The 22,548-nt window shown below is 39.9% G+C and overlaps 1 protein-coding gene across 1 annotated transcript; it reads left to right on the forward strand.

Annotated features, from left to right (window-relative positions):
• The first annotated feature begins 2,183 nt into the window (after positions 1-2,183).
• LOC128526266 (uncharacterized) lies at positions 2,184-5,585 on the forward strand. Its single transcript, XM_053497940.1, has 3 exons — positions 2,184-2,410; positions 3,858-3,907; positions 5,105-5,585. The coding sequence occupies exons 1-3, from the start codon at positions 2,301-2,303 to the stop codon at positions 5,551-5,553; spliced, it is 609 nt and encodes a 202-aa protein (XP_053353915.1). The 5' UTR covers positions 2,184-2,300; the 3' UTR covers positions 5,554-5,585.
• The last annotated feature ends 16,963 nt before the right edge of the window (positions 5,586-22,548 follow it).

Raw genomic sequence — 22,548 nt, forward strand, 5'->3', positions numbered from 1 at the left:
TGCTTTCTAACAGTAAAACAGTAGGTAGAAAAATGTGGAGCTTACGTCTAAAAAAAAATCTATTCATAATTCTAGAGAGCACGAAACTGTCGACAATCAGATGACATAAATCAAAAACATCAACTTTAGGGTCCCCAGATTTATAAAGATTTTAAACTTTGTTTAAAAATGTATGGAACATCTAATATTACCTACTCCATATTCAGAATGTTGCATAATGTCTAGAGCACAATTTAGCACTTTTGTGTTAATGAATATTGAAAGATGTACGAAATATTATAAAATGTAATAAACAAGCAAATAAATAAATAATGTAATTTTTTTACAATTCTACTTCTCACTCTGTACTCATTATGTTTTGCTGATAATATTTACAGTACAGTTCTGTGTAATAAAGATGTTTGTGTTAAAGTGCCAAACAAATGCTCTACTGATGCTTATTTAGTAGAGAATGTTTGGATTCAATTACATTTTTTTGTCCAAAAACAGAAAGCTGCTGAAATTATGTTGTGCTGTTACTTAAGGCTTCTCTAGATGGCTTATTGATCCTCATGCATAGGGTTTGGTTCTTTAAAGGTTCAGGGGAGGCAATAATAAGTTCAAGTTCAAGTAGGCTTTATTGTCATTACAACCATATACAGTTAGTACACAGTGAAACGAAACAACGTTCCTCCAGGACCAAGGTGCTACATGCAACATACATTTACAACATAAATTACCATAGACACTAAACTAGCTAACCAAGAGGCCTGGTTAACTGGCTAGCAGAGACAGGACAGAGAGACCTAACACAAATTACATCATAAATTAACAAAAACTAACTAGCTAAGTATAACTATTTTAACAGACAACATAAAGTGCACATGCAAATGTGCAAACAAGAGCAACAACAAAGTGACAGTGCGCAACCACGACATAACAGAACATCAAATATGGTGTTGAGGTAGTGGGTAAACATAAACGTTCCTTAAAACAGCAGCAAGAATTGAGGAATTAGTGCAAAAATTAGTCCAGTAATGATCATTGTGCAAAAGATAAACAGTGAAGCATTTACAGGTTGGTGTGTACGATAATTTGGTGGTGTAGGTCAGTGTGTCTGCACTTGTGTTGATTAGTCAGTCCAGTCCCAATATTTTGAGGTAGTTGAGTTAAGCTGTGTGCTAATGTTTGTGTGTGTGTGTTTGTGTGTGTGTGTTTGTGTGTGTGTGTGTGTGTGTGTGTGTGTTTATCAGTTCAGTCCCTTTTTGTTACGGAGACGGATGGCTTGTGGAAAAAAGCTGTTGCACAGTCTGGATGTGTGTGCCCGAATGCTTCGGTACCTTTTTCCAGATGGCAGGAGTGTGAAGTGTGTGTGAGAGGGGCGTGTCCGATCAGCCACAATGCTGGTGGCTTTGCGGATGCAGCGTGTGGTGTAGTTGTCTTCAATAGAGGGGAGAAAGACCCCGATGATCTTCTCCACTGTCCTCACTATCTGCTGTAGGGTTTTGCGGTCCGATATGGCACAATTCCCAAACCAGGCAGTAATGCAGCCGCTCAGGATGCTCTCGATAGTTCCTCTATAGAAGGTGGTCAGGATAATAATAATAATAATAATAATAATAATAACAGAGTCTAAATTATTGTCACTAGGGTGGTATACTCAGAAAGTTATACTTCTGAAAGTTGAAATTACTCTGCTTATGCTTCTACGCACCAAAGAAGTAAAACCATCTACAAATCTATAAAGGAAATGAGAGTTCTGTGTTTGTAAATCTAAAAGTGTGTGGTATGAGCAGGGTTACACAATCCAAAAGGGAAATGGAAACTGCATTAGTGTCTGATTAAGATACAGATAAAGACACAGAGCACATTCACAGAGCAGGACAGGGACAGTAAGAGTGTGTAACAGAACAGGAGCTTTAATATCTTTCTGAAGCGGAGTTGGTGTGGAGATGTGTGAGTGTGAACTCAGGATGAAGATCCTCCTCATCTTCACCCTCTGTCTGATCTCAGGTAAAGAAATGCACTTCAGAATAATCCTCACTCTCAGCAGCAGTGTTACATGAAGGAAGGTTTTGCTCAGATGGATGTTTGGTGTTTTGTTAGATGGAGGAGATTCCAAGGAAGTAACAGGATATTCAGGAGGACGAGTCCTTATCAAGTGCGAGTATGATATAAAATACACACAAAATGAGAAATATTTCTGTAAGGGTTCATCACCGGGCTGTTCTAACCAAATAAAGACAGGAGGTAAAAATAAGTGGATAAATTCAGGAAGATTCTCACTGTATGATGACACCAAATCAGCAGAGTTCAGGGTGATGATCAGAGAGCTCACTGTACAGGACACTGGGACGTACCACTGTGGAGTTGATATACAATCATGGACAGACATTTACACACGAGTGGAACTGAAGGTAAATGAAGGTGAGTCTCCCACTATTGATATTGACAGACATACAAAATGCCAAGTAATCATACTTCATTACTATACTTATATAATTTATTAATCTATTAAATATATTTCATGTTTTTTGTTACCCACAACATTTTTTAATTTTCAGATAATAAGATGATAATTAAATTCATATTTACCATTTTTATTGCTGAGACTTTAACTGCTGATTTATAATTTAAATACCCAAATATACTGAACAAAAATATAAACGCAACACTTTTGTTTTTGCTCCCATTTTTAATGAGATGAACTCAAAGATCTGAAACATTTCCTACATACACCAAATAACCATATCTCTCAAATATTGTTCCCAAATCTGTCAAAATCTGTGATAGTGAGCACTTCTCCTTTGCCGAGATAATCCATCCCACCTTACAGGTGTGCCATATCAAGATGCTGATTAGACAGCATGATTATTGCACAGGTGTGCCTTAGACTGGCCACCTGTAAAAGGCCACTTTAAAGGTTCAGTTGAATCACACAGCACAATGCCACAGATGTCGCAAGTTTTGAGGGAGCGTGCAATTGGCATGCTGACAGCAGGAATGTCCACCAGAGCTGTTGCTCGTAAATTGAATGTCCATTTCTCTACCATAAGCCGTCTCCAAAGGTGTTTCAGAGGATTTGACAGTACATCCAACCGGCCTCACAACCGCAAACGACGTGTAACCACACCAGCCCAGGACCTCCACATCCAGCATGTTCACCTCAATAATCGTCTGAGACCAGCCACTCGCACAGCTGCTGAAACCTGTCTCAGGGAAGCTCATCTGCATGCTCGTCGTCCTCATTGGGGTCTCGACTTGACTCCAGTTCTTCATCGTAACGGATTTTGACAGATTTGTGAACAATATTTGAGAGATATGGTTATTTTGTTTATGTAGAAAACGTTTCAGATCATTGATTTCATCTCATTAAAAATGGGAGCAAAAACAAAAGTGTTGCGTTTATATTTTTGTTCAGTATAGATATAAACTTGTCCCTGTACCTGAACTCATTCTTTTTAACTCACTTATTTAATTTAATGGATTCATTTCAGTTCATTCATGACTTATCTTAGGAATGATATGTTGTTCCAGTGTGCGTTATGTTGTTTTACCTCAAAATCTCTTATGTTTATTCTGGTTGTCCTGCATTGCTCTGTGTGACTGACCTTTGACCCCTGTCTTTTTCACCCCTGTCTTTTTCACGCATAAGTTGTTACAAATGTTTCATGCTTACTTCCATCTGTCATGAAATCATATGTCTTATATTGCAAGAAAAAGCTCAGACTTTAACCTTACCTCTAATAAAGTATGGATTTAAGATGTGATCTTTATATAATACTTGAGTTCAAGATATCTTTTTAATTTCTACTAGGTGTTTCTAGTTTTAATTGATCAATCATGATTTAAACTTCTTGTTCTTTATCAGGGCCCAGGGTCTCTAGAGCAGTAAGTGCACATGCAGGGGGAGGAGTCAACATCAAGTGCAGATATGAAGATAAACACAAAGACAACATCAAATCTTTCTGTAAGATCGAGACAGATCATAGCTGTTCAAATCAAATAAGAACAAAACTAAACAGTGAATGGTCACATGATGGCAGATTCTCAGTTCATGACGACAGAAGTTCAGGATTCTTCAGTGTGTTTATCAGAGAGCTGATTACGGAGGACACTGGAACATACGCGTGTGCTGTTGATGTGTTTGATAGAATACAGACCTACACTGTAGTGAAGCTGAATGTAACAAAAGGTGAGTAACTGTAATTATGTGTTTTAGCAGAACAAACATGTTGGGATGATATTTATAGAAGCAAATTTATTGTACCACATTAAGTATAACTCAGACTCCATGGAGGTTTAGTGCTTAGCACTGCTTATCTACTTCTAAAGTTTGCCTTCACCCTGTGTGTGTGTGTGTGTGTGTGTGTGTGTCTGTGTGTGTGTGTGTCTGTGTGTGTTTGCTTGATGGGTTCACTCGTGGTAGTCTGGTTTTTTCCAACAAAGACATGTACAGTATTTTGATTTACATTTACAATTTGCCCGTAGTGTGTGAGTGTGTGCTTTGGTGCTACAATGGGTTGGCTCTCCATCCAGGGTTCCACCTTACCGTAACTCTACACTGAACAAGCAGTAAAGATAATGGATGGATGGACAAAAAGTATAACTCAGTTATTGTTGCTCATCATAGCTTCCTAAGACCTCAATGTCTCCAAAACAGATGATGTTTGGCAAAAGTATTGCAACTAACAGTCCTCATATGTGGATCCTACAAGGATCATCCACACAGACAGTAAGCTCTATTCTGTAGCTCTCCAAGCTTTCAAAGACAGAATATAATATCAAAATCTCCCAGTGTGAAGGGTTTTTCCAGGCTGCTACACATCAGTAGAAGAACGCTGCCATGATTAGTGTATCTCCACATAACATACAAACTGTTGCAGGATGTTTATCTGATGTTTATATTTACTGTAAATAACGTGAAGCATAAAAAAACATCCAAAGTTTAAAGTATGTAAAAAAAAGCAGTGATGGTGTGATGAGGAGCGTCATGTGACTTTGCATCAAAATTCAAGAAAACTTTGAGTGCAAAACGATATACCTGTACTAGGAGACCTGTACCTGTACCCCCCTTAGGACACATAGACACATACAAACTGATCTAATGTTTTCCGATTTGCAGATCTGTCCTATAAAAAGTCCATCAGTGAGACTGTCCATGTGGGAGGAGATTTGAACATCAGCTGTAAATACCCAGAATCCCTCAGGAGTAATTCCAAGTTTTCCTGCAAGATGAGCCTTCAAGATTCCGCTTGTTCTTATAAAACATCTATTAATGAAAGTAGAAAACACATAAATATGGAGAAATGGTCCCTGTATGATGACAGAGAAAGACGAATCTTGAGTGTGAGTATTAGAAATGTAACTGGGCGAGACTCTGGTGAATACTGGTGTGGAGCTGAAGCAGCCTGGGAATCTGATGATGGATACAGGGTTTATTTCACACAGATCAACCTGACAGTTACTGGTGAGTTTGTAGAGACACAGACACACTGCATTAACTACAGTATGTTGTCATTACAAAGGTTTTGTGTAAAGCACAGAGTCAGTGCACATCATGACCAGGACTAGCCTGTGATGATATTGGCAGTTATAACAATAATAGCAGGAGGAATTGGGTGGTTACTTTAAGAAAGAAGCTTATTAACACATGAAATTACATAGATTTAGATGCTAAATGATGTAAAGATAATTTTATTAGGCTTAATGTTTGTTCTCTGTTTTTCCTGTGCATGTGTATTTGTTTTTGCTTCTGTACACTTCCTGTGATTTATCAGATGTACTAATTGCAACTCAGCAACTTCTCACAGCAGTCATTTATTATAAAACTTAATTTATCCATGTTTTAAAATTACCTGCCACAATTTCAATCTTGATATCACCATCATCATCATCATCAACAACAACAACAACAACAACAAATAAACATGTATTCTGACCCTCACCAGCTTCTCCACCAGCAGGTGATTCTGCTCAGATGTACATCACACCCATAATCTAACTCCATGACTTTTATGAATCTAATCTCTTGAATGATCAGAATGTAGGTTAAAGTGAGTGTTTGTTTCTTTTCCAGCATTTCCAGCTTCCACTCTGATCCCTGTGTCTGTAATCTTACTGCTGCTTCTGATCGGATTCTTATCCCTTATTCTGATTCTGCAAAAGCGACACAAGGTTAAAGGTACCCTTTTTTTTTTTTTAAAAAAAAAAAAGAAGTTTCTACACACGCATGGTGAGCTGGTGCAGTACAGTAGGTAGAGCTGCTGCCTCAGATCTCCAGGTTCTGGTGTTTAATTCTGAGCTCAGTTTCTGTTGGGCATATTGAAGTGGGTGAATAAACTGTGTAAAATAGCTTTTAGGTGTGATTAATTTAAAGTAAGAAATGCATTGTCATATGTGAATGATGGATTCACTGTGATGAACAAGTGTAATGAATGACTGAATGAGCAATGAGGTCTTGTGCATGTCCTTTTTGGGTGTTGTGGGATTCCTCCAGATCCTCTCTCTCCTCCCAAAAAGTAAGTAAGTGGATTCACTGCAGGAAATTGCCCCTAGGTGTATGAATGCGTGTGTACTGACAATCCCAGCCAACCTGGAGCCCATTGCAGTCGTTACCACGAACATTCACAAAGTGAAACATTTGATGCTTAAAAATCGATGGCTACAGTAACTTGTTGCCAAATTGTGCAAGGGACACATCTGTCTGTGTGAACTGGACACACAATCATTCACCAACATCATTTGTACATTACAGAAACTCAGCTGGGAGTTATTGCCACATCCTATTTAAAGTCCTGACCTCACTCCAAGCCATTTCCACATGTTTGGGCCATTAAAGGAGCTCCTGGGAGGCCGGTGTTTCAGACAAAAGGCAATTTTTCTAGTGTATTATCTTGATTGTATCCAATCACTAGTGAAACACTGGAATAAGTGAATTAGTGTAGCAGGGGATTATATAGAGAAATAAAGGGAGTTTTTACTCTTATAATTCTATTCTGCACAATTCTCTTCTGTTCTTTTTATTCTGCACAATCAAAAGTCTCAATTTGACTTGAACGTCTCTCATATTCACAACTGGGGTCCGTTCTTCATACGTCGCTTGACACATCCGAGATAAACTGACACATCTAAGATGAGATCCGGCTAATTCGGTTCTTCAAGCTCACCTGTTGTTGATGATTAGTATAGCTGGATTGAGTTGTCTAGGATTATTGCGCGTTCGTACGTTGGTTTAAAAGGCGATATCCATCGATAGTAGAAACACTGATCACAACCCCTTTGATTGGTTGACGAAATGGAAAAAGAGCGGCTCAACTTTTTTTTTGTAACACGTGATATGCGCTGAAATGCGCACGTACGAAGAACGGACCCCTGGTGACTACACAGCTGTGTTTTCATTGTTGTTGTTGTTTTTGTTGTTTTTTAGCAGGTGCAGCTTGTTCTGGTAAAGGTCATGTCCAAGACTCACAAAGCAATCAAGTGGTACAGTAAATATCTTCACAGTTTTGTGCGTGTGTGTGTAGTAGTAGTAGCAAAACTTGATCTTCTTTTTTATTCTCTTTGCTCTCAGGTTCCTCTTGATGTCTGTGAGTATGAGGAGATTGAAGACTTCAGACGACTTTCTGCCTCAAACACAGTTTATGTTACAGTTCAATTACCCACAATCCCCTCTGATCCTTCTTAAACTGTTTATGGCAATAGGGTGTTACACAAAAACTCCTGTGAGTCTATTTATTGACTATGATTCAGTCACGTTACTTGATCTGGCTGCATAACTTTGTATGATACTGTCATAAAATTATTACAACGATCCTGTTTTTAAAAGTTGACATTAATGACTTTAATAAAATGGTGTTTGGAAAGTGTTGAATAGATCATCACATGATGCACAATATTGTAACAACATGTTGTAGAGATGTATCTCTGTTTAATTTTCTTTCAAAATTACTGCAATGTGACATCATGACATCTAAATGCAGCAAAACCACCACTAGTAAGTACTGATCTGAAATGAAACAGAGGATTATTAAACAACAGTAAAGTGGAAAATCCTGTGTAGTATGTTTTGACTTTTTTGTCAAAACATACTACTTATTTTGTGGTCCTTGTTGTTTGAAGAAGTGATATATTTGCATTTACTAGGGTTGCCAGTAAGTTCCCTGCTGAACCAGACCAGCCCATGTTAGAATTATTTTTAAAAGAACTAGCCTCAGCACTGAAGAAAAAGCCCCTTAATGTGAAGAAGTTAAGTAAAAACTTTACTATAGTAAAGTATAGCTTGTATAGCTTTTTTGAGTTTACTCAACTTTTAGGGAAATTTGCTGGCCAAACAAAATATTGCTGCTTGACACATTGTGTACCTAGTTCAAAATCTTAAACTGACTCAACTTGTAATTCAAATATTTAAGTCAGCTCAAGTAGTATTGGTTGTGAGCTCAATTAAGTATATTTCTGGTTGACTTTCATTTACTTAAAAAACTGTCTCCCATTCTATCCCATTGATGTAGATGGTTCGAGTGATTGTTTTTCTATAAAAACAAGTTGGCCTAATGATACCCCAACAACTAAAACACACAAACATTACTTAAAACTTTATTTTTCCCAAACTGATAAAATTTAAAACAGTAATCTGCATAAAACAGGAACATAGACATTCGATCTTGTTTTAAGGTCAATAAATTACCAGGAAAACAACAGATGCTTATCAGCAGTGTTAGGAGCCTTACTTTTTAAAGTAACTAATTTCATTACAAAATTACTGTCTTTAAAAAGTAATCAGTTACATTACAGCGTTACTTTCTGATAACAGTAACTAGTTCAAATACTTTTTTATTGCAGAAAATGAAAACTCCTTTGTGATTCCTCATGCATGTTGTTCTAGTCAAGACCTTTATAATTATTCTACCATCATTACTCACTGAAGTTTGGCCCATAATGTGTTAACTACTAATACTCCTATCTCACCTAACTCTAAACCGTACTTAAATGGCGGACATAACGCGTTAGATTACTCGTTACATCAGAAGGTAATCCAAGTACTTTAAGTATTCAAAATAAAGTGTTACACCCAACACTGCTTATCAATATCTTACTGATTCCTTTATTACAATGTCATAACTTAAAAAAAATAAAAAAACTAGCAAACATGAACAGTTTTTTTCCCCTGGTGATGTCTAACACAAAAGAAAGAGTCTATGGCAAAAATAATGTTTCATGTGAATCTTAACACATGCATCTGAGGTGAGTGTGTCTCTCCAAGTCCAATAGAAATCATTTGGACGGCTACTTCAACTTTGTCAGCTTGTTCATGTTCCTCCAGTAGCTCCAAAAGACCAGGCGTCACCCTTCTGACCCAATCCTCCACAGCAGAGCTCTGCCTAAAGAAAACAAGAGAAGATTTGTAAAGACAAAGATAAATAATTAATAACAATATTAATTAATTCGACATTTATCTAGTTGGAGTTTTTACACTGAGTAGTAAAATTATTTTAATGCTGTAATTCAGTTAAGAAATATAATTAAATGTTTTAAAGTCAAATTTACACCATTGTCCTGGGGTTGGTTATTCAACATGATGCCAACATCATGTGAACCATGTTGGTCCAATGTCATTTTATCAAAACACAGTGCTGTTAAAAAAAAAAAATTTTTTCTGTTTTTTTTTTTCAGATTTCTCACACTTAAATGGTTCAGATCATCAAAGTTTTACAAATTTTACAGAGATAAACCAACTAAATATTTAACAGGGAGGAAAACTGTCAAAAACCTACCTGGCCCTACAGTATGTAAAAAATAATTGTTCCTCTTGGTAAATCATAAATTAACTGTGATTAACCCAATTTTTTTGGATTTTGGAAAGCTAAGTTAAATTTCATTTGCCACACCCAGGCCTGATTATTGCCAGACCATTTAAGTGTGACAAAAAATGTATGTTGTTAATTTATGTTGTATGTGGCATCTTAGTCCTGGAGGAACATTGTTTTGTTTCACTGTGTACTAAACTGTATATGGTTGAAGTGACAATAAAAGCCTACTTGACTTGACCTGACTTGACTTATTCTGACCTTATTTTCATCATTTGTGAAGGTTTTTTTTAAGCTCCAGTTAATGTGCTCATTAGACTGTAAGTCCACTCCCTTTTAGGACCTGCTTGATGAATTCACTTCACTTTTATTACTTTTTTGACTTACCATCTAATATCTAATTGTCAATTTCCTATCATTTATTTTGCTTATAAAGTCTGTGTCTCTGTTGTGTGAGTTTGTCAATAATTAACAAATGCATTGTTTTACCCAGCCTTCATGGTTAAGTTTCTTCCTTGCTGACACTACAGTGTGAAGGTATAATAGTGGGTAATGTACATTTGGAACAAACCTTGTCTTTTTCTTTTGTTTTTTTTTGAAAGGATTAATGAGTGACAACTATAATTTTTCATTTCATTTTTTTTAAATATTCCACTAAAATAAAATAAAAAAATCTAAATAATGAACTTTTTTATTGTAAGTTAGATTGTAAGTTCAGTTGCGCAGTTGTAATTTATTTGTATGCATGCTCACTATTACTGTATTGCACACTTATTTTGCTCAGTTTCATACTAGATATACACACAAATTGTCATGATTAGTTTTCAGTTAAAGGAGTATGATATATTTAAGGAGTTTATTTAATGTTGAGTTCTAACACAAATTTGTTTGCTTGTTTGTTTGTTTGTTTGTTTGTTTGTTTATTTGTTTGTTTGAAGTAACAGAAGAAGTAATATGTGCAAGTATATTAGAATATTAGGTCCAAAATGGAACATGGCTGAATTATGTTGTATTTTCACTAAAAGTTCCTCTAGATGGCAGTGTTAATGCACCAATAACATCAAAATGGCCAGTATTGGGAAGGTTCCCTTTGTGCCACCTGGGCAGCTTTGGCCTCTTGGGTATGACTTCACAAGACCTCTGGTGGTGTGCTGTGGTGTCTGGTACTGAGATGTGGGCAGCGGATCGTTGGAATGTTGTGGATTACTGCCTCAACTGTTCAAAACCTCTTCAAACATGCATTTCTATTAATCATGAGGTAACTCTCATTTATGTGATATCACCTAATCTAAATGACAGAAGGCTATTTATAAAATTACATTGTGGAATGAAAATGTGAGTTGAAAAGTAAGCTTGGCTCATATTCTAACCACTTAGATGGGAATGGATGTACATTAGCCACCCACTAGATGGCCTTAGTTGAGTTGGCTTTATTTTTCTTCCCTGTTATAACATTTGTTACAACTAGTATTATGTTCTCTGACTACACTTGCATCTTAATTTACTGGATTATATTAATCATACAAACATGCAGACTATAAGATGTCAACTGAAACTTGAAAGGATACTTTAAGAGCCACAAGAAAGGCATTTGCACAGCATGTAAATCACCTAGAAACTATTAAGCAGCATTTCATAAAGCAAGTTCAAGTTTAAGTAGGCTTTTATTGTCATTTCAACCATATATAGTGCAATACATGGTGAAACCAAGCAACATTCCTCTAGGACCAAGGTGCTACATACAATATAAATTAACAACATAATTTAACAAAAACTAACTAGCTAACTAAGAAACCTAATTAACTGTCTAGCTAAGAAAAGACAGATTGACATTTTAAATTAACAAAAAACTATCTTAGTCCTATACAAAAGATACAACATAAAGTCGATGGCTTGTAGAAAGAAGCTGTTACACAGTCTGGATGTGAGTGCCCGAATGTACCTTTTTCCAGATGGCAGGAGGGTGAAGTGTGTGTGATGCGTGTGTCCAATCAGCCACAATGGTGGTGGCTTTGCATATGGTCGTGTCATCAGCAAACTTGATGATGTAGTTGGAATTGGTGTTGTACACAGTCATAAGTCAGCAGTTTGAACAGCAGGAGACTGAGCACACAGCCCTGGGGGGCCCCAGTACTCAGCGTGGTGGTGCAGTTTCCACTGTGGACTGTGGCCTTCCGGTCAGAAAGTCAAAACGGTAGTCATGGTAGTCACAGGGAAGAAAAATAAAGCCAACTCAACTAAGGCCATCTAGTGGGTGGCTGATGTACATCCATTCCCATCTAAATGGTTAGAAAGTGGTTAGACACAGAAGTACCTAGACTCCATAGTAACTACCTAGACTACATATTAACATCAATTAACATCAACTGTTATGCTGAACTGCCTGCCACCAAACACACAGTATGAATACAGATCAATTCCTCCTCTCTGTTTTACCCAGATGAGTATGGGTTCCCTTTTGAGTCTGGTTCCTCTCAAAGTTTCTTCCTAAAGTTTTTCCTTGCCACTGTTGACCGCGGCTTGCTCATCGACCATTTTGATTCATACACATTCACATTCCATACAAACTTAAATAATTCTTTTGATTGTGTAAAGCTGCTTTGCGACAATGACAATTGTTAAAAGCGCATTTTTCCAAGATGGCGCCGGTGAGGTCGGCTGCCGTCACGACTGCTCCGACCACCTTTTCTTTGTTTTTGTTCTTTAAGTTAGTTTACAGCGTTTTAAAACCGGCAAAATTACCACCATGGGGTACATTAGTTATGATAGAGACACTCTTGTTTCTATTGGTATACAATGTACTCACAATTCGACGTTTTTAACTCCGGATCCGAGCTGGCCGAGTGAGATCCTGAGGGACAACAAAGGACGCGACGCGAAGCGGCGGCCTCGAGGGAAACGAGCCGGCGTCAGGAACAGGCTGAGAGCCCGTGCACACCGCACACCTCCGCCTAGCATCCTGCTCGCCAACGTCCAGTCAGTGGAAAACAAGCTCGATGACCTCAGGGCCAGGGTAAAGTTCCAGAGAGACATACGGGACTGCAATCTCCTCTGCTTCACCGAGACATGGCTGAACCCAGCGGTGCCGGACCACGCCATCCAGCCGGCCGAGTTCTTCTCGGTTCACCGCATGGACAGGACGCGGGACTCGGGGAAGTCAAGGGGAGGCGGCGTGTGTCTAATGGTGAACAGCAGCTGGTGCAACAGCGCGAGCGTTGTTCCTCTCACACGCTCCTGCACACCAAACCTGGAACTACTGTCCATCATGTGTCGTCCTTTTTACCTTCCTCGGGAGTTTACATCGGTCATAATCAGCGCCGTTTATATTCCACCACAAGCGGACACGGACACTGCCTTATGCGAGCTGCATGAGGCACTCACACAGCAACAAACACAACACCGGGACGCTGCGCTTATTGTGGCGGGGGACTTTAATAGTGCCAACCTCAAACGTGCAGCGCCAAACTTTTATCAGCACATCACTTGCCCCACCAGGGGCGAAAGGACACTGGACCACTGCTATACAACGGTCAAGGACGGCTACAAGGCACAATCTTGTCCACCGTTTGGTAAATCCGACCACGCCGCCATCTTCCTCATGCCAAAATACAAACAAAGGCTGAAACAGGAAGTTCCGGTTCAGAGGGAGGTCGCGCGCTGGACGGACCAATCGGTGGCCGCGTTACAGGACGCACTCGATGACGCAGACTGGGACATGTTCAGAAACAGCTCCGATGGTGACGTCAGCGTGTTTACGGAAGCGGTTGTGGGATTCATCGGGAAATTAGCGGACGATACCGTAGAAAAAAAGACTATTAAAACGTTTCCCAACCAGAAGCCGTGGGTGGATAAAACCATCCGCGACGCTCTGAGATCTCGCACCGCTGCCTACAACACGGGACTCGCGTCGGGGGACATGGAACCATACAAGGCTGCGTCATACAGCGTCCGGAAGGCGGTGAAAGAGGCGAAGCAGCGCTACGGGAGAAAACTAGAGTCACAACTCCAACAGAGTGACTCTAGGAGCCTGTGGCAGGGATTGAGAACAATAACGGATTATAAAGCACCAACATCCGGTATGATAAACGCAGACGTGTCTCTGGCAGATGAGCTGAACACTTTCTATGCTCGCTTCGAGGCTGCAGCTAAGGACGCTAGCGATGCTAATGCTAGCGGCGCTAACGGCTGCAGACAGGAAGTCACTGCCAGCACCGGAAGCGCGTTCATCATCACCGAGCATGACGTGAGGAGAGCCTTCAAGAGAGTGAACACCAGGAAAGCAGCAGGACCAGACGGCATCTCAGGCCGTCTCCTCAGAGCCTGCGCAGACCAGCTAGCACCTGTGTTCACTGAGATATTCAACATCTCTTTATCTCAGTCGGTGATCCCCACATGCTTCAAAGAGTCCATCATTGTTCCTGTCCCAAAGAAACCTCATCCTGCTTCACTCAATGACTATCGCCCTGTAGCCCTCACTTCAGTAGTGATGAAGTGCTTTGAACGCCTGGTCAGAGACTTCATCATCTCTTCACTACCAGACACACTCGACCCACTACAGTTTGCTTATCGTCCAAACCGTTCCACGGACGATGCAATCTCTCATCTCCTCCATACATCTCTCACTCACCTGGACACTCGGAGGGGGAATTATGTGAAAATGCTCTTCATCGACTACAGTTCTGCATTTAATACCATAATTCCCTCCACACTTACCACCAAGCTGGAGCACCTGGGACTCAGCTCATCTATGTGTCAGTGGATCTCCAACTTCCTAACTGGCAGACCACAGGCAGTAAGGATGGGCGGACATGTTTTAGCCCCTCTCACTCTCAGCACTGGAGCCCCCCAGGGTTGTGTTCTGAGCCCCCTGCTGTACTCTCTGTACACCCACGACTGCGTGGCCACTACCAGCTCCACCACCATCATCAAGTTTGCTGACGACACTGTTGTGGTGGGCCTGATCACGAACAATGATGAGACGGCCTACCTGGAGGAGGTTGGAAATCTGGAGAACTGGTGCCAGAGGAACAATCTCCTCCTGAACGTCAGTAAGACAAAGGAGCTGATAGTGGACTTTAGTACAAAGCAGGTGAGGAACTACCAGACCCCCGTCATCAACAGGAGCCCAGTGGAGAGAGTGGACAGCTTCAGATACCTCGGTGTTCACATCACGCAGGACCTGGCATGGTCCTGTCACATCAACACCGTGGTAAAAAAGGCCCGGCAGCGTCTCTACCACCTCAGACGCTTGAGAGACTTTAGACTGCCCTCCAAGGTGCTCAGGAATTTCTACTCCTGCACCATCGAGAGCATCCTGACGGGAAATATCACGACCTGGTTCGGGAACAGCACCATGCAGGACAGACGAGCTCTACAGAGGGTGGTGCGATCAGCTGAGCGCATCATCCGCATCGAGCTCCCTGACCTGCACTCGATCTACAACAAGCGGTGCTTGACCAAGGCCAGGAAGATCGTGAAGGACCTCAGCCACCCCAATAACGGACTGTTTACTCTGTTGCGGTCTGGGAAGCGATTCCGCTCCTTGAAGGCCAACACAGAGAGACTGAGGAGGAGCTTCTTCCCGCAGGCGATAAGGTCTCTCAACCACAACCACACCACTATGCAGAACTACACAATATTTTCATAATTGGTCAAATCCATCAATCATCTTACATCCATGAACACTATGGACAATTACACGCTCACCATCCTTCATATATACACTACATGTCGTACGTTACATCCTGGACCATTGCACAAAGACACTTTAATAACTTTGCACACCTACCTTCACAACTACACTACATTTTACAGTTTTACGTTTACATCCTGGACCAGTGCACAAAGACACTTTAATAACCTCTGCACTAAGACACTTTGTTCCATGCATATTTGCACACACCGTAAAGTATATTTCAATTTGCACTGTATATTTCTATTTTGTACATCCTATTTCTATTTTTATTTTTAGTTCTATTTTTTCATAGCACATTTCTATTTTTATTTTTAGTTCTATTTTTCCTAGTTTAATTTAATTTTGTAATTTAATTTCTATCGTATTTCTTTTATTCATATTTATTTCTTATTTGTAAAATTTAACTCTCTTTTAGGGTCAATGGCAGTCGTATAATACATTTCACTACATTTCGTACTGTGTATGTTTGTGTATGTGACAAATAAAATTTGAATTTGAATTTGAATTTGAATTTATACAAATAAAATTGAATTTAATTGAATAAAAAACTTTTTAGCACAGAGTGGACTTAAAGCACGTGACGCACATGGGAATGATGCCGCTGCTCAGAGAGATGTTGGTTGAGCACTCTGCCAGGGATATTGTCTGATCCAGCAACTTTACGTGGGTTGACTCTGCATAGAGTTTTCCTCACATTAGCTGTGGTGAGACATTGCACCTGGTCGTTCGGGGGAGGGGTGGTCTTCCTCGCCGTCATGTTGTTCTGCATGTCAAACTGAGCGTAGAATCTGTTCAGCACATCTGGGATAGAGCCATTACTGTCACAGGTAGGCGTTGTCGTCCTGTAGTTGGTGATGGCTTGTATGTGTCACCGCTGTCCCTGAAGTGGTTGTGGATTCCCTGGGCATGTGCGCGCTTTACCTCTTTGATGGCCTGAGACAGTTTGGTCCTGTTCTTAGGGCCACCTTGTCCCCCACTCTTAAGACGGTGTCTCGGGTCTTCAGAAGTGCATAAACCTCCACAGTAAATCCATGGTTTCTGGTTGGGTTATGAGATGATGTTCTTGGAGACAGTGACATCATCGGTGCACTTGTACAGACAGCTTGTCGAAAACAACGTAGTGCACTATATTTTTTAAGTACCCTTTTTAACTTAAAATCTAGCCATGTTTACATTTTTCCTGGTAAGACTATTGTGTTAAACATGTGTAGTTGTTATTATTATTTTTCTATTATTATTTTCTTTATTTCTAATCACGTGTGATTTACATGTTTATTTATTTTTTAGAGTTACAATGTGACGTGGGGGGAGGGGGGTTGTTTTGTGTTTTTTCTCATTAAGAGATTTCAGTATTGGAGTGTTGAAATGTTTTTTTTATATATTTAATTCTTAGTTTATATAAATTACGTCTTAGTTGAAAATGGGGTGGTTAGCAGCAGGAAGATTTGTTGGGTGAAAAATGGAAGGATGGAAAAGCTTGCTGCTTTGTTAGCTAGCAGCTATCTTTGTTTGTTTGGGGGTAGTGGGGTGTGTGGGGGAGGGGTGCGGGGGGCAGGGGTGGGGGATCTCCAAAGCCAGTATTATGTTAGTTCTGTGTACACGGTGTATCTTTAATATGTTGCTCTGTGTTTTACACTTTTGTTTTAAGGCTGACACTGGGCATTTCAGTATTAATTATGTTTATCTACCTGCATCTTCTCTCAGGGAGAATGAATAGTTCTTTAAACTTTGTGAGCTGGAATGTTAAGGGTTTAAACCATCCGGTCAAGAGAAGGAAGGTGCTCTCACACCTTAAACAACTTAACACTGCAATTGCATTTTTACAAGAAACTCACATTCGCAGTTCCGATAATTCTCGTCTTATGTCGCATTAGGGAGGGCAGCACTACCACTCGACCTTTCAGGCCAAAGCTAGGGGTGTCTCAATTCTCATTAGTCCAAACATCTCTTTTGAGCACCATAATGTTTTTATCATTGTTTCAGGAAAGTTATTTAATACTAACGTAGTGTTGGCTAATTTATAAGCCCCTAATTATGATGATGTCTCCTTCTTTGAACATTTCTTTTCTGCTCTACCAGATCTGAGCTCATACTCTCTCATATTAGGGGGAGACTTCAACTGCTGTTTAGATCCATCACTTGACAGGTCATCTCCCAATACTATACCTCTGAGTAAATCCGCCACGCTACTTCAGTCCTATCTCTGCAGCTTTGATATCTCGGACATATGGCGCTTTCTTAATCCAAAAAAAAAAGGGAATACTCCTTTTTCTCACATGTTCATCATACTTTCTCTAGAATTGATTATTTATTCATAGATAATCAACTGATCCCAATGGTTAATGCTTGTGCTTATCAGAGCATTGTGATATCGGATCATGCTCCAGTTGTTATGTCTATAAAGCTCCCCGATCTCCCTTTAAATTAATAAACATTGGCGCTTTAATTCACCATTATTGATAGAGGACGATTTTGTTAAATTTATGGAAGACCAGATAGTTTTTTTCTTAAACACAAATGAAACACCTGAAGTGTCACGTTTAATTGTTTGGGATGCTGTGAAAGCCTACCTCAGGGGACAGATAATTTCATACAGCGCGAATATGTAAAGGAAAGGATATAAGGAACGAAAAGATTTGACCAACCAAATTAAAGAAATTTATCAGCAGTATGCCCCATTTAAAAACCTCGATCTGTATTAAAAAAACGTGTAGAATTGCAAAGCTCAACTAGATATCCCAACACTGTCCCCTGATTCTAGATTAAGATTAGAAGAGCCCATATCACAAGAGGAAATAACTTCAGCTATCTCATCATTGCAATCTGGTAAGTCCCCGGGTCCCGACGGGTTCCCTGCCGAGTTTTTTAAATCATTCTCCTCATACCTTGCACCACAACTAGCTTTGGTTCTATCTGAATCTTTTCAGCAAGGTAAGCTGCCCGCATCATTTAATGAGGCTCGCATCACCCTCATAGCAAAGAGGGATAAGGACCCAATAGAGTGCTCTTCATAAAGACCAATCTTTCTTCTTAATGTGGATGTTAAAATCCTTGCTAAAGTCTTGGCTCGTAGATTAGAAAATGTTCTACCCTCAATTATATCTAAAGACCAGACCAGTTTTGTTAAAAATCGCTATTCTTACTTAAACATTCAACGCATTATGGATATCCTGTACACACCATCAGAGGGGATCCCTGAGTGTGTCCTTTCTTTGGATGCTGAAAAGGCTTTTGATCGTGTGGAATGGGAGTATTTATTTAGGGCTTTAGAAAAATTTAATTTTGATCCAAGTTTTATTATCTGGGCTAAATTATTATATTCAAGCCCTACTGCCTCAGTTCTGACAAATGCCCAGCAGTCCCAACCATTCAGCCTTCAGCAGGGAACTCGTCAGGGGTGTCCTCTCAGCCCATTACTCTTAAACCTGGCCATTGAGCCACTAGCAATTGCATTCCGCAGTTGTAGGGATATATCTGGGATTTGGAGGCAGGCAGAACAACATAAAGTGTTCCTTTATGCAGATGACCTTTTACTCTTTATATCAAATCCAATCTCCTCCCTCCCACCTGTGCTGTCATTGCTCAGTGAGTTTAGCTATTTTTCAGGATATAAATTGAATCTGCACAAAAGTGAATTTTTTTTGCTAAATAATACAGCACTAACAACTGGTATGCACAATTTTCCTTTCAATATAGTGAAAAATCAGTTTACCTATCTCGGTATTACAATCACAAGGAAACATAAACACCTTTTTAAAGAAAATTTCATTAGGTTGTTGAACCAAACAAAAAAGAACTTCTGGTCATCACTGTCCATGTCACTGGTGGGACGCATTAATGCCATTAAAATGAGTGTTCTTCCTAAATTTTTATATATTTTCCAGTCTGTACCTGTTTTTATTCCCAAATCTTATTTTGGTGCTTTAGATTTAACTATATCTTCTTACTTTTGGAAAGGTAAACAACCACGTTTGAATAAGTCCCTACTTTAAAGATCTAAAAGAGACGGTGGCATGGCTCTACCTAATTTTCGTTTTTACTACTGGGCAGCAAACATTCGATGTGTCATCTTTTGGGCATATTTTTACAACCAACCTAAACGGCTTGCCTGGATGGAAATGGAGATAAAGTCTGTCAAAAATCTCTCGGTCTCTGCACTCCTTGAATCTGCACTCCCCATCCCCTCAATAAAATTAATCAATAATCTAGTTATTAGGCATACCTTGAGAGTATGGGCTCAGTTCAGAAAGCACTGCGGTCTTCTGGGCTTTTCTCGTTCCAGTCCAGGCCTAAAAATGGCATACATGAACTGTATCAGTCAGGATTTAGGCCTCATCACAGTACAGAGACAGCACTCGTTAAAGTAGTAAATGATATCCTATTGGCCTCTGATCAGGGTTGTGTAACTATGCTTGTATTACTCGACCTCAGTGCAGCTTTTGACACCGTTGATCACACTATTCTTCTTCACAGATTAGAAAATGTAGTAGGAATTAAGGGTACAGCCCTCTCCTGGCTCAGATCCTATTTGACCCATCGTTATCAGTATGTAGACTTAAATGGTGATTATTCTGCATGTTCTCTAGTGGAGTTTGGCATTCCGCAGGGTTCAGTTTTAGGTCCACTGCTTTTTTCCCTTTACACGCTTTCTCTGGGCAACATAATCCGTAAGCATGGTATTAGTTTTCATTGTTATGCTGACGATACACAGTTATATGTCTCAGCAAAACCTAATGAGAAAAAACAGCTTACTAAAATTGAGCAATGTGTGCAGGACATAAGAAATTGGATGCTAATTAACTTCCTTCTGCTAAATCCGGATAAGACAGAAGTTCTAGTCATAGGACCGCATACAGCTAGGAGTAAAATTTTAGATCACACCGTAACTTTAGATGGCCTTTCTGTTCCATCAAATGCAACAGTGAAAGACCTTGGTGTGATTATTGATTCCAGCCTTTCATTTGAAGCTCATGTAGATAATATTACCAGGATAGCATTCTTTCACCTCAGAAATATTGCCAGGATAAGAAATTTATTGTCGCTAAATGATGCAGAAAAACTAGTTCATGCTTTTATCACCTCTAGGTTGGACTATTGTAATGCCTTACTGTCTGCTTGTTCAGCTAGATGCATAAATAAGCTTAAGCTAGTCCAGAATGCAGCAGCGAGAGTCCTCACTAGAACCAGACGATATGAGCACATCACCCCTATCTTATCTTCACTCCATTGGCTCCCTGTGAAATTTCGCATTGATTTTAAAATAATGCTCTTGACATATAAAGCATTAAATGGTCTAGCGCCGCAGTACCTGAGCGAACTGCTAGTGTCTTAGATCCGCCACGCCTACTTCAATTAAAGGATGCAGGCTGCTTGTCAGTACCGCGTATTATGAAAAATACAGCTGGGGCAAAGCTTTTTCTTACAAAGCCCCAAAATTATGGAATAGTCTTCCAAATAGTATTCGGGACTCAGACACAGTCTCAGTGTCCAGGCTAAAAACCTATTTATTTAGCCAAGCATTTTTATAAATAGATTTGCCATAGGCTAAGGAGCAGATCTGGGGGACTCATGGACGTAGAGTATTATGGTGAGCTGGTATGTTTGGATGCTGTCTTCCTTACTCTCATTGATCACTCAGGTTTGCCGACGGTGAGGTGATTGTTTGCTTTACATCTCAGGAAGCCCTCATGTTTGTGTTTCCTTCCTCCTCTCCCTTTTAGTTATGCTGTCATAGTTAGTCCTGCCGGAGTCTCTGCTTGCACTCTACAGTTAATATACATTCACATTATACATTGTGTGACTGTGACCATACCTAACTGCCATCTCTCCTCTTCTTCTCTTTCCCCCCTCTTTCTCTTTCCCCTCTTCTTCTGTCTCCCCCTTTCACTCTTTCTCTCTCTCTGTCGAGCTACACATGTCGTTCCCGAGGTGCCAGTGATCCAGACTCCCTCTGCCCTCCGGACCTGTCTGACCCATCCTGGTGCCCCGCTTCTGGCTGAAGATCTCGTCACATGGATGCCCCGTGTGTCTTTCTGGGATGCGTCTGGTGTCTGGGAATGATTCTCTCCACCTAGAAAATGGTTCTGGCCTTGACTGGTGTTGGCAACTGTTTCTCTGAGGACTTGACAGTTCGATAGTTCAGGACTGGAACTTCTTACAAGTCTACCTGGGTCTTCAATAACTACCTGGACTCCATATTAACATCAATTAACATCAGCTATTATAGCTGAACTGCCTCCCACCCTACACACTGTATAAATGCAGATCATTTACTGCTTTCTGTTTTACCCAAATGAGGATGGGTTCCCTGTTGAGTCTGGTTCCTCTCAAGGTTTCTTCCTATTACCATCTCAGGGAGTTTTCCCTTGCCACTGTCGCCCTCGGCTTGCTCACCAGGGACAAACTGACCATCTTGATTCATACAAATTCACATTTCATACAAACTTAAATGATTCTTTTGACTGTGTAAAGCTGCTTTGTGGCAATGAAAATTGCTAAAAGCGCTATACAAATGAAATTGAATTGAATTGAATTGAATTGAATTCATTGGCTCTGTAATACCAAATTTTCCTGAGACTCCTGCTGCAAATATTATAGATAATCTCCTCTGTTTGTCCCTGCTGCGTAAAGGCCTAATATCCACTATTTATGGTGGATTGATGAGTCACACCTGAAGAGTCACACCTCTTTGTGTAAAATTGCTTGGAAGAAAGATTTAAATTTGTCACTATTAAATGATACTTGGAATTTAATTCTTAAACTTGTCAACTCAACCTCCTTATGTGCCCGCCACTCCTTATTACAGTTTAAGGTTGTACACAGGGCTCATTTATCCAAACTTAAACTTTCCCGTTTTTACCCAGACATTGATCCTTGTTGTAATAAATGTAAAAGCGGAGAGGCGTCTCTTATTCATATGTACTGGACATGCCCGAATTTGGAAAAATTCTGGAGGGATGTTTTTAAAACCTTGTCGTATATATTGAAATGCAACCATAAACCAGACCCTCTGATCGCTCTTTTTGGTATCACTGGAGAGGAAGATAAGTGTCTAACTCCAGCTAAACA

This window comes from Clarias gariepinus, chromosome 6 (assembly GCF_024256425.1).
Source record: "Clarias gariepinus isolate MV-2021 ecotype Netherlands chromosome 6, CGAR_prim_01v2, whole genome shotgun sequence".
NCBI lineage: Eukaryota > Metazoa > Chordata > Actinopteri > Siluriformes > Clariidae > Clarias > Clarias gariepinus.

Excerpts from the sequence above, each read along its gene's own strand:
- LOC128526266 (XM_053497940.1), top strand. The coding sequence starts at position 2,301 with ATGATCAGAGAGCTCACTGTACAGGACACTGGGACGTACCACTGTGGA. Across the intron at positions 2,411-3,857 it reads CTGAAGGTAAATGAAGGTGA|GGTCTCTAGAGCAGTAAGTG; the intron begins GTCTCCCACTAT and ends ATCAGGGCCCAG. Across the intron at positions 3,908-5,104 it reads GGGAGGAGTCAACATCAAGT|ATCTGTCCTATAAAAAGTCC; the intron begins GCAGATATGAAG and ends TCCGATTTGCAG.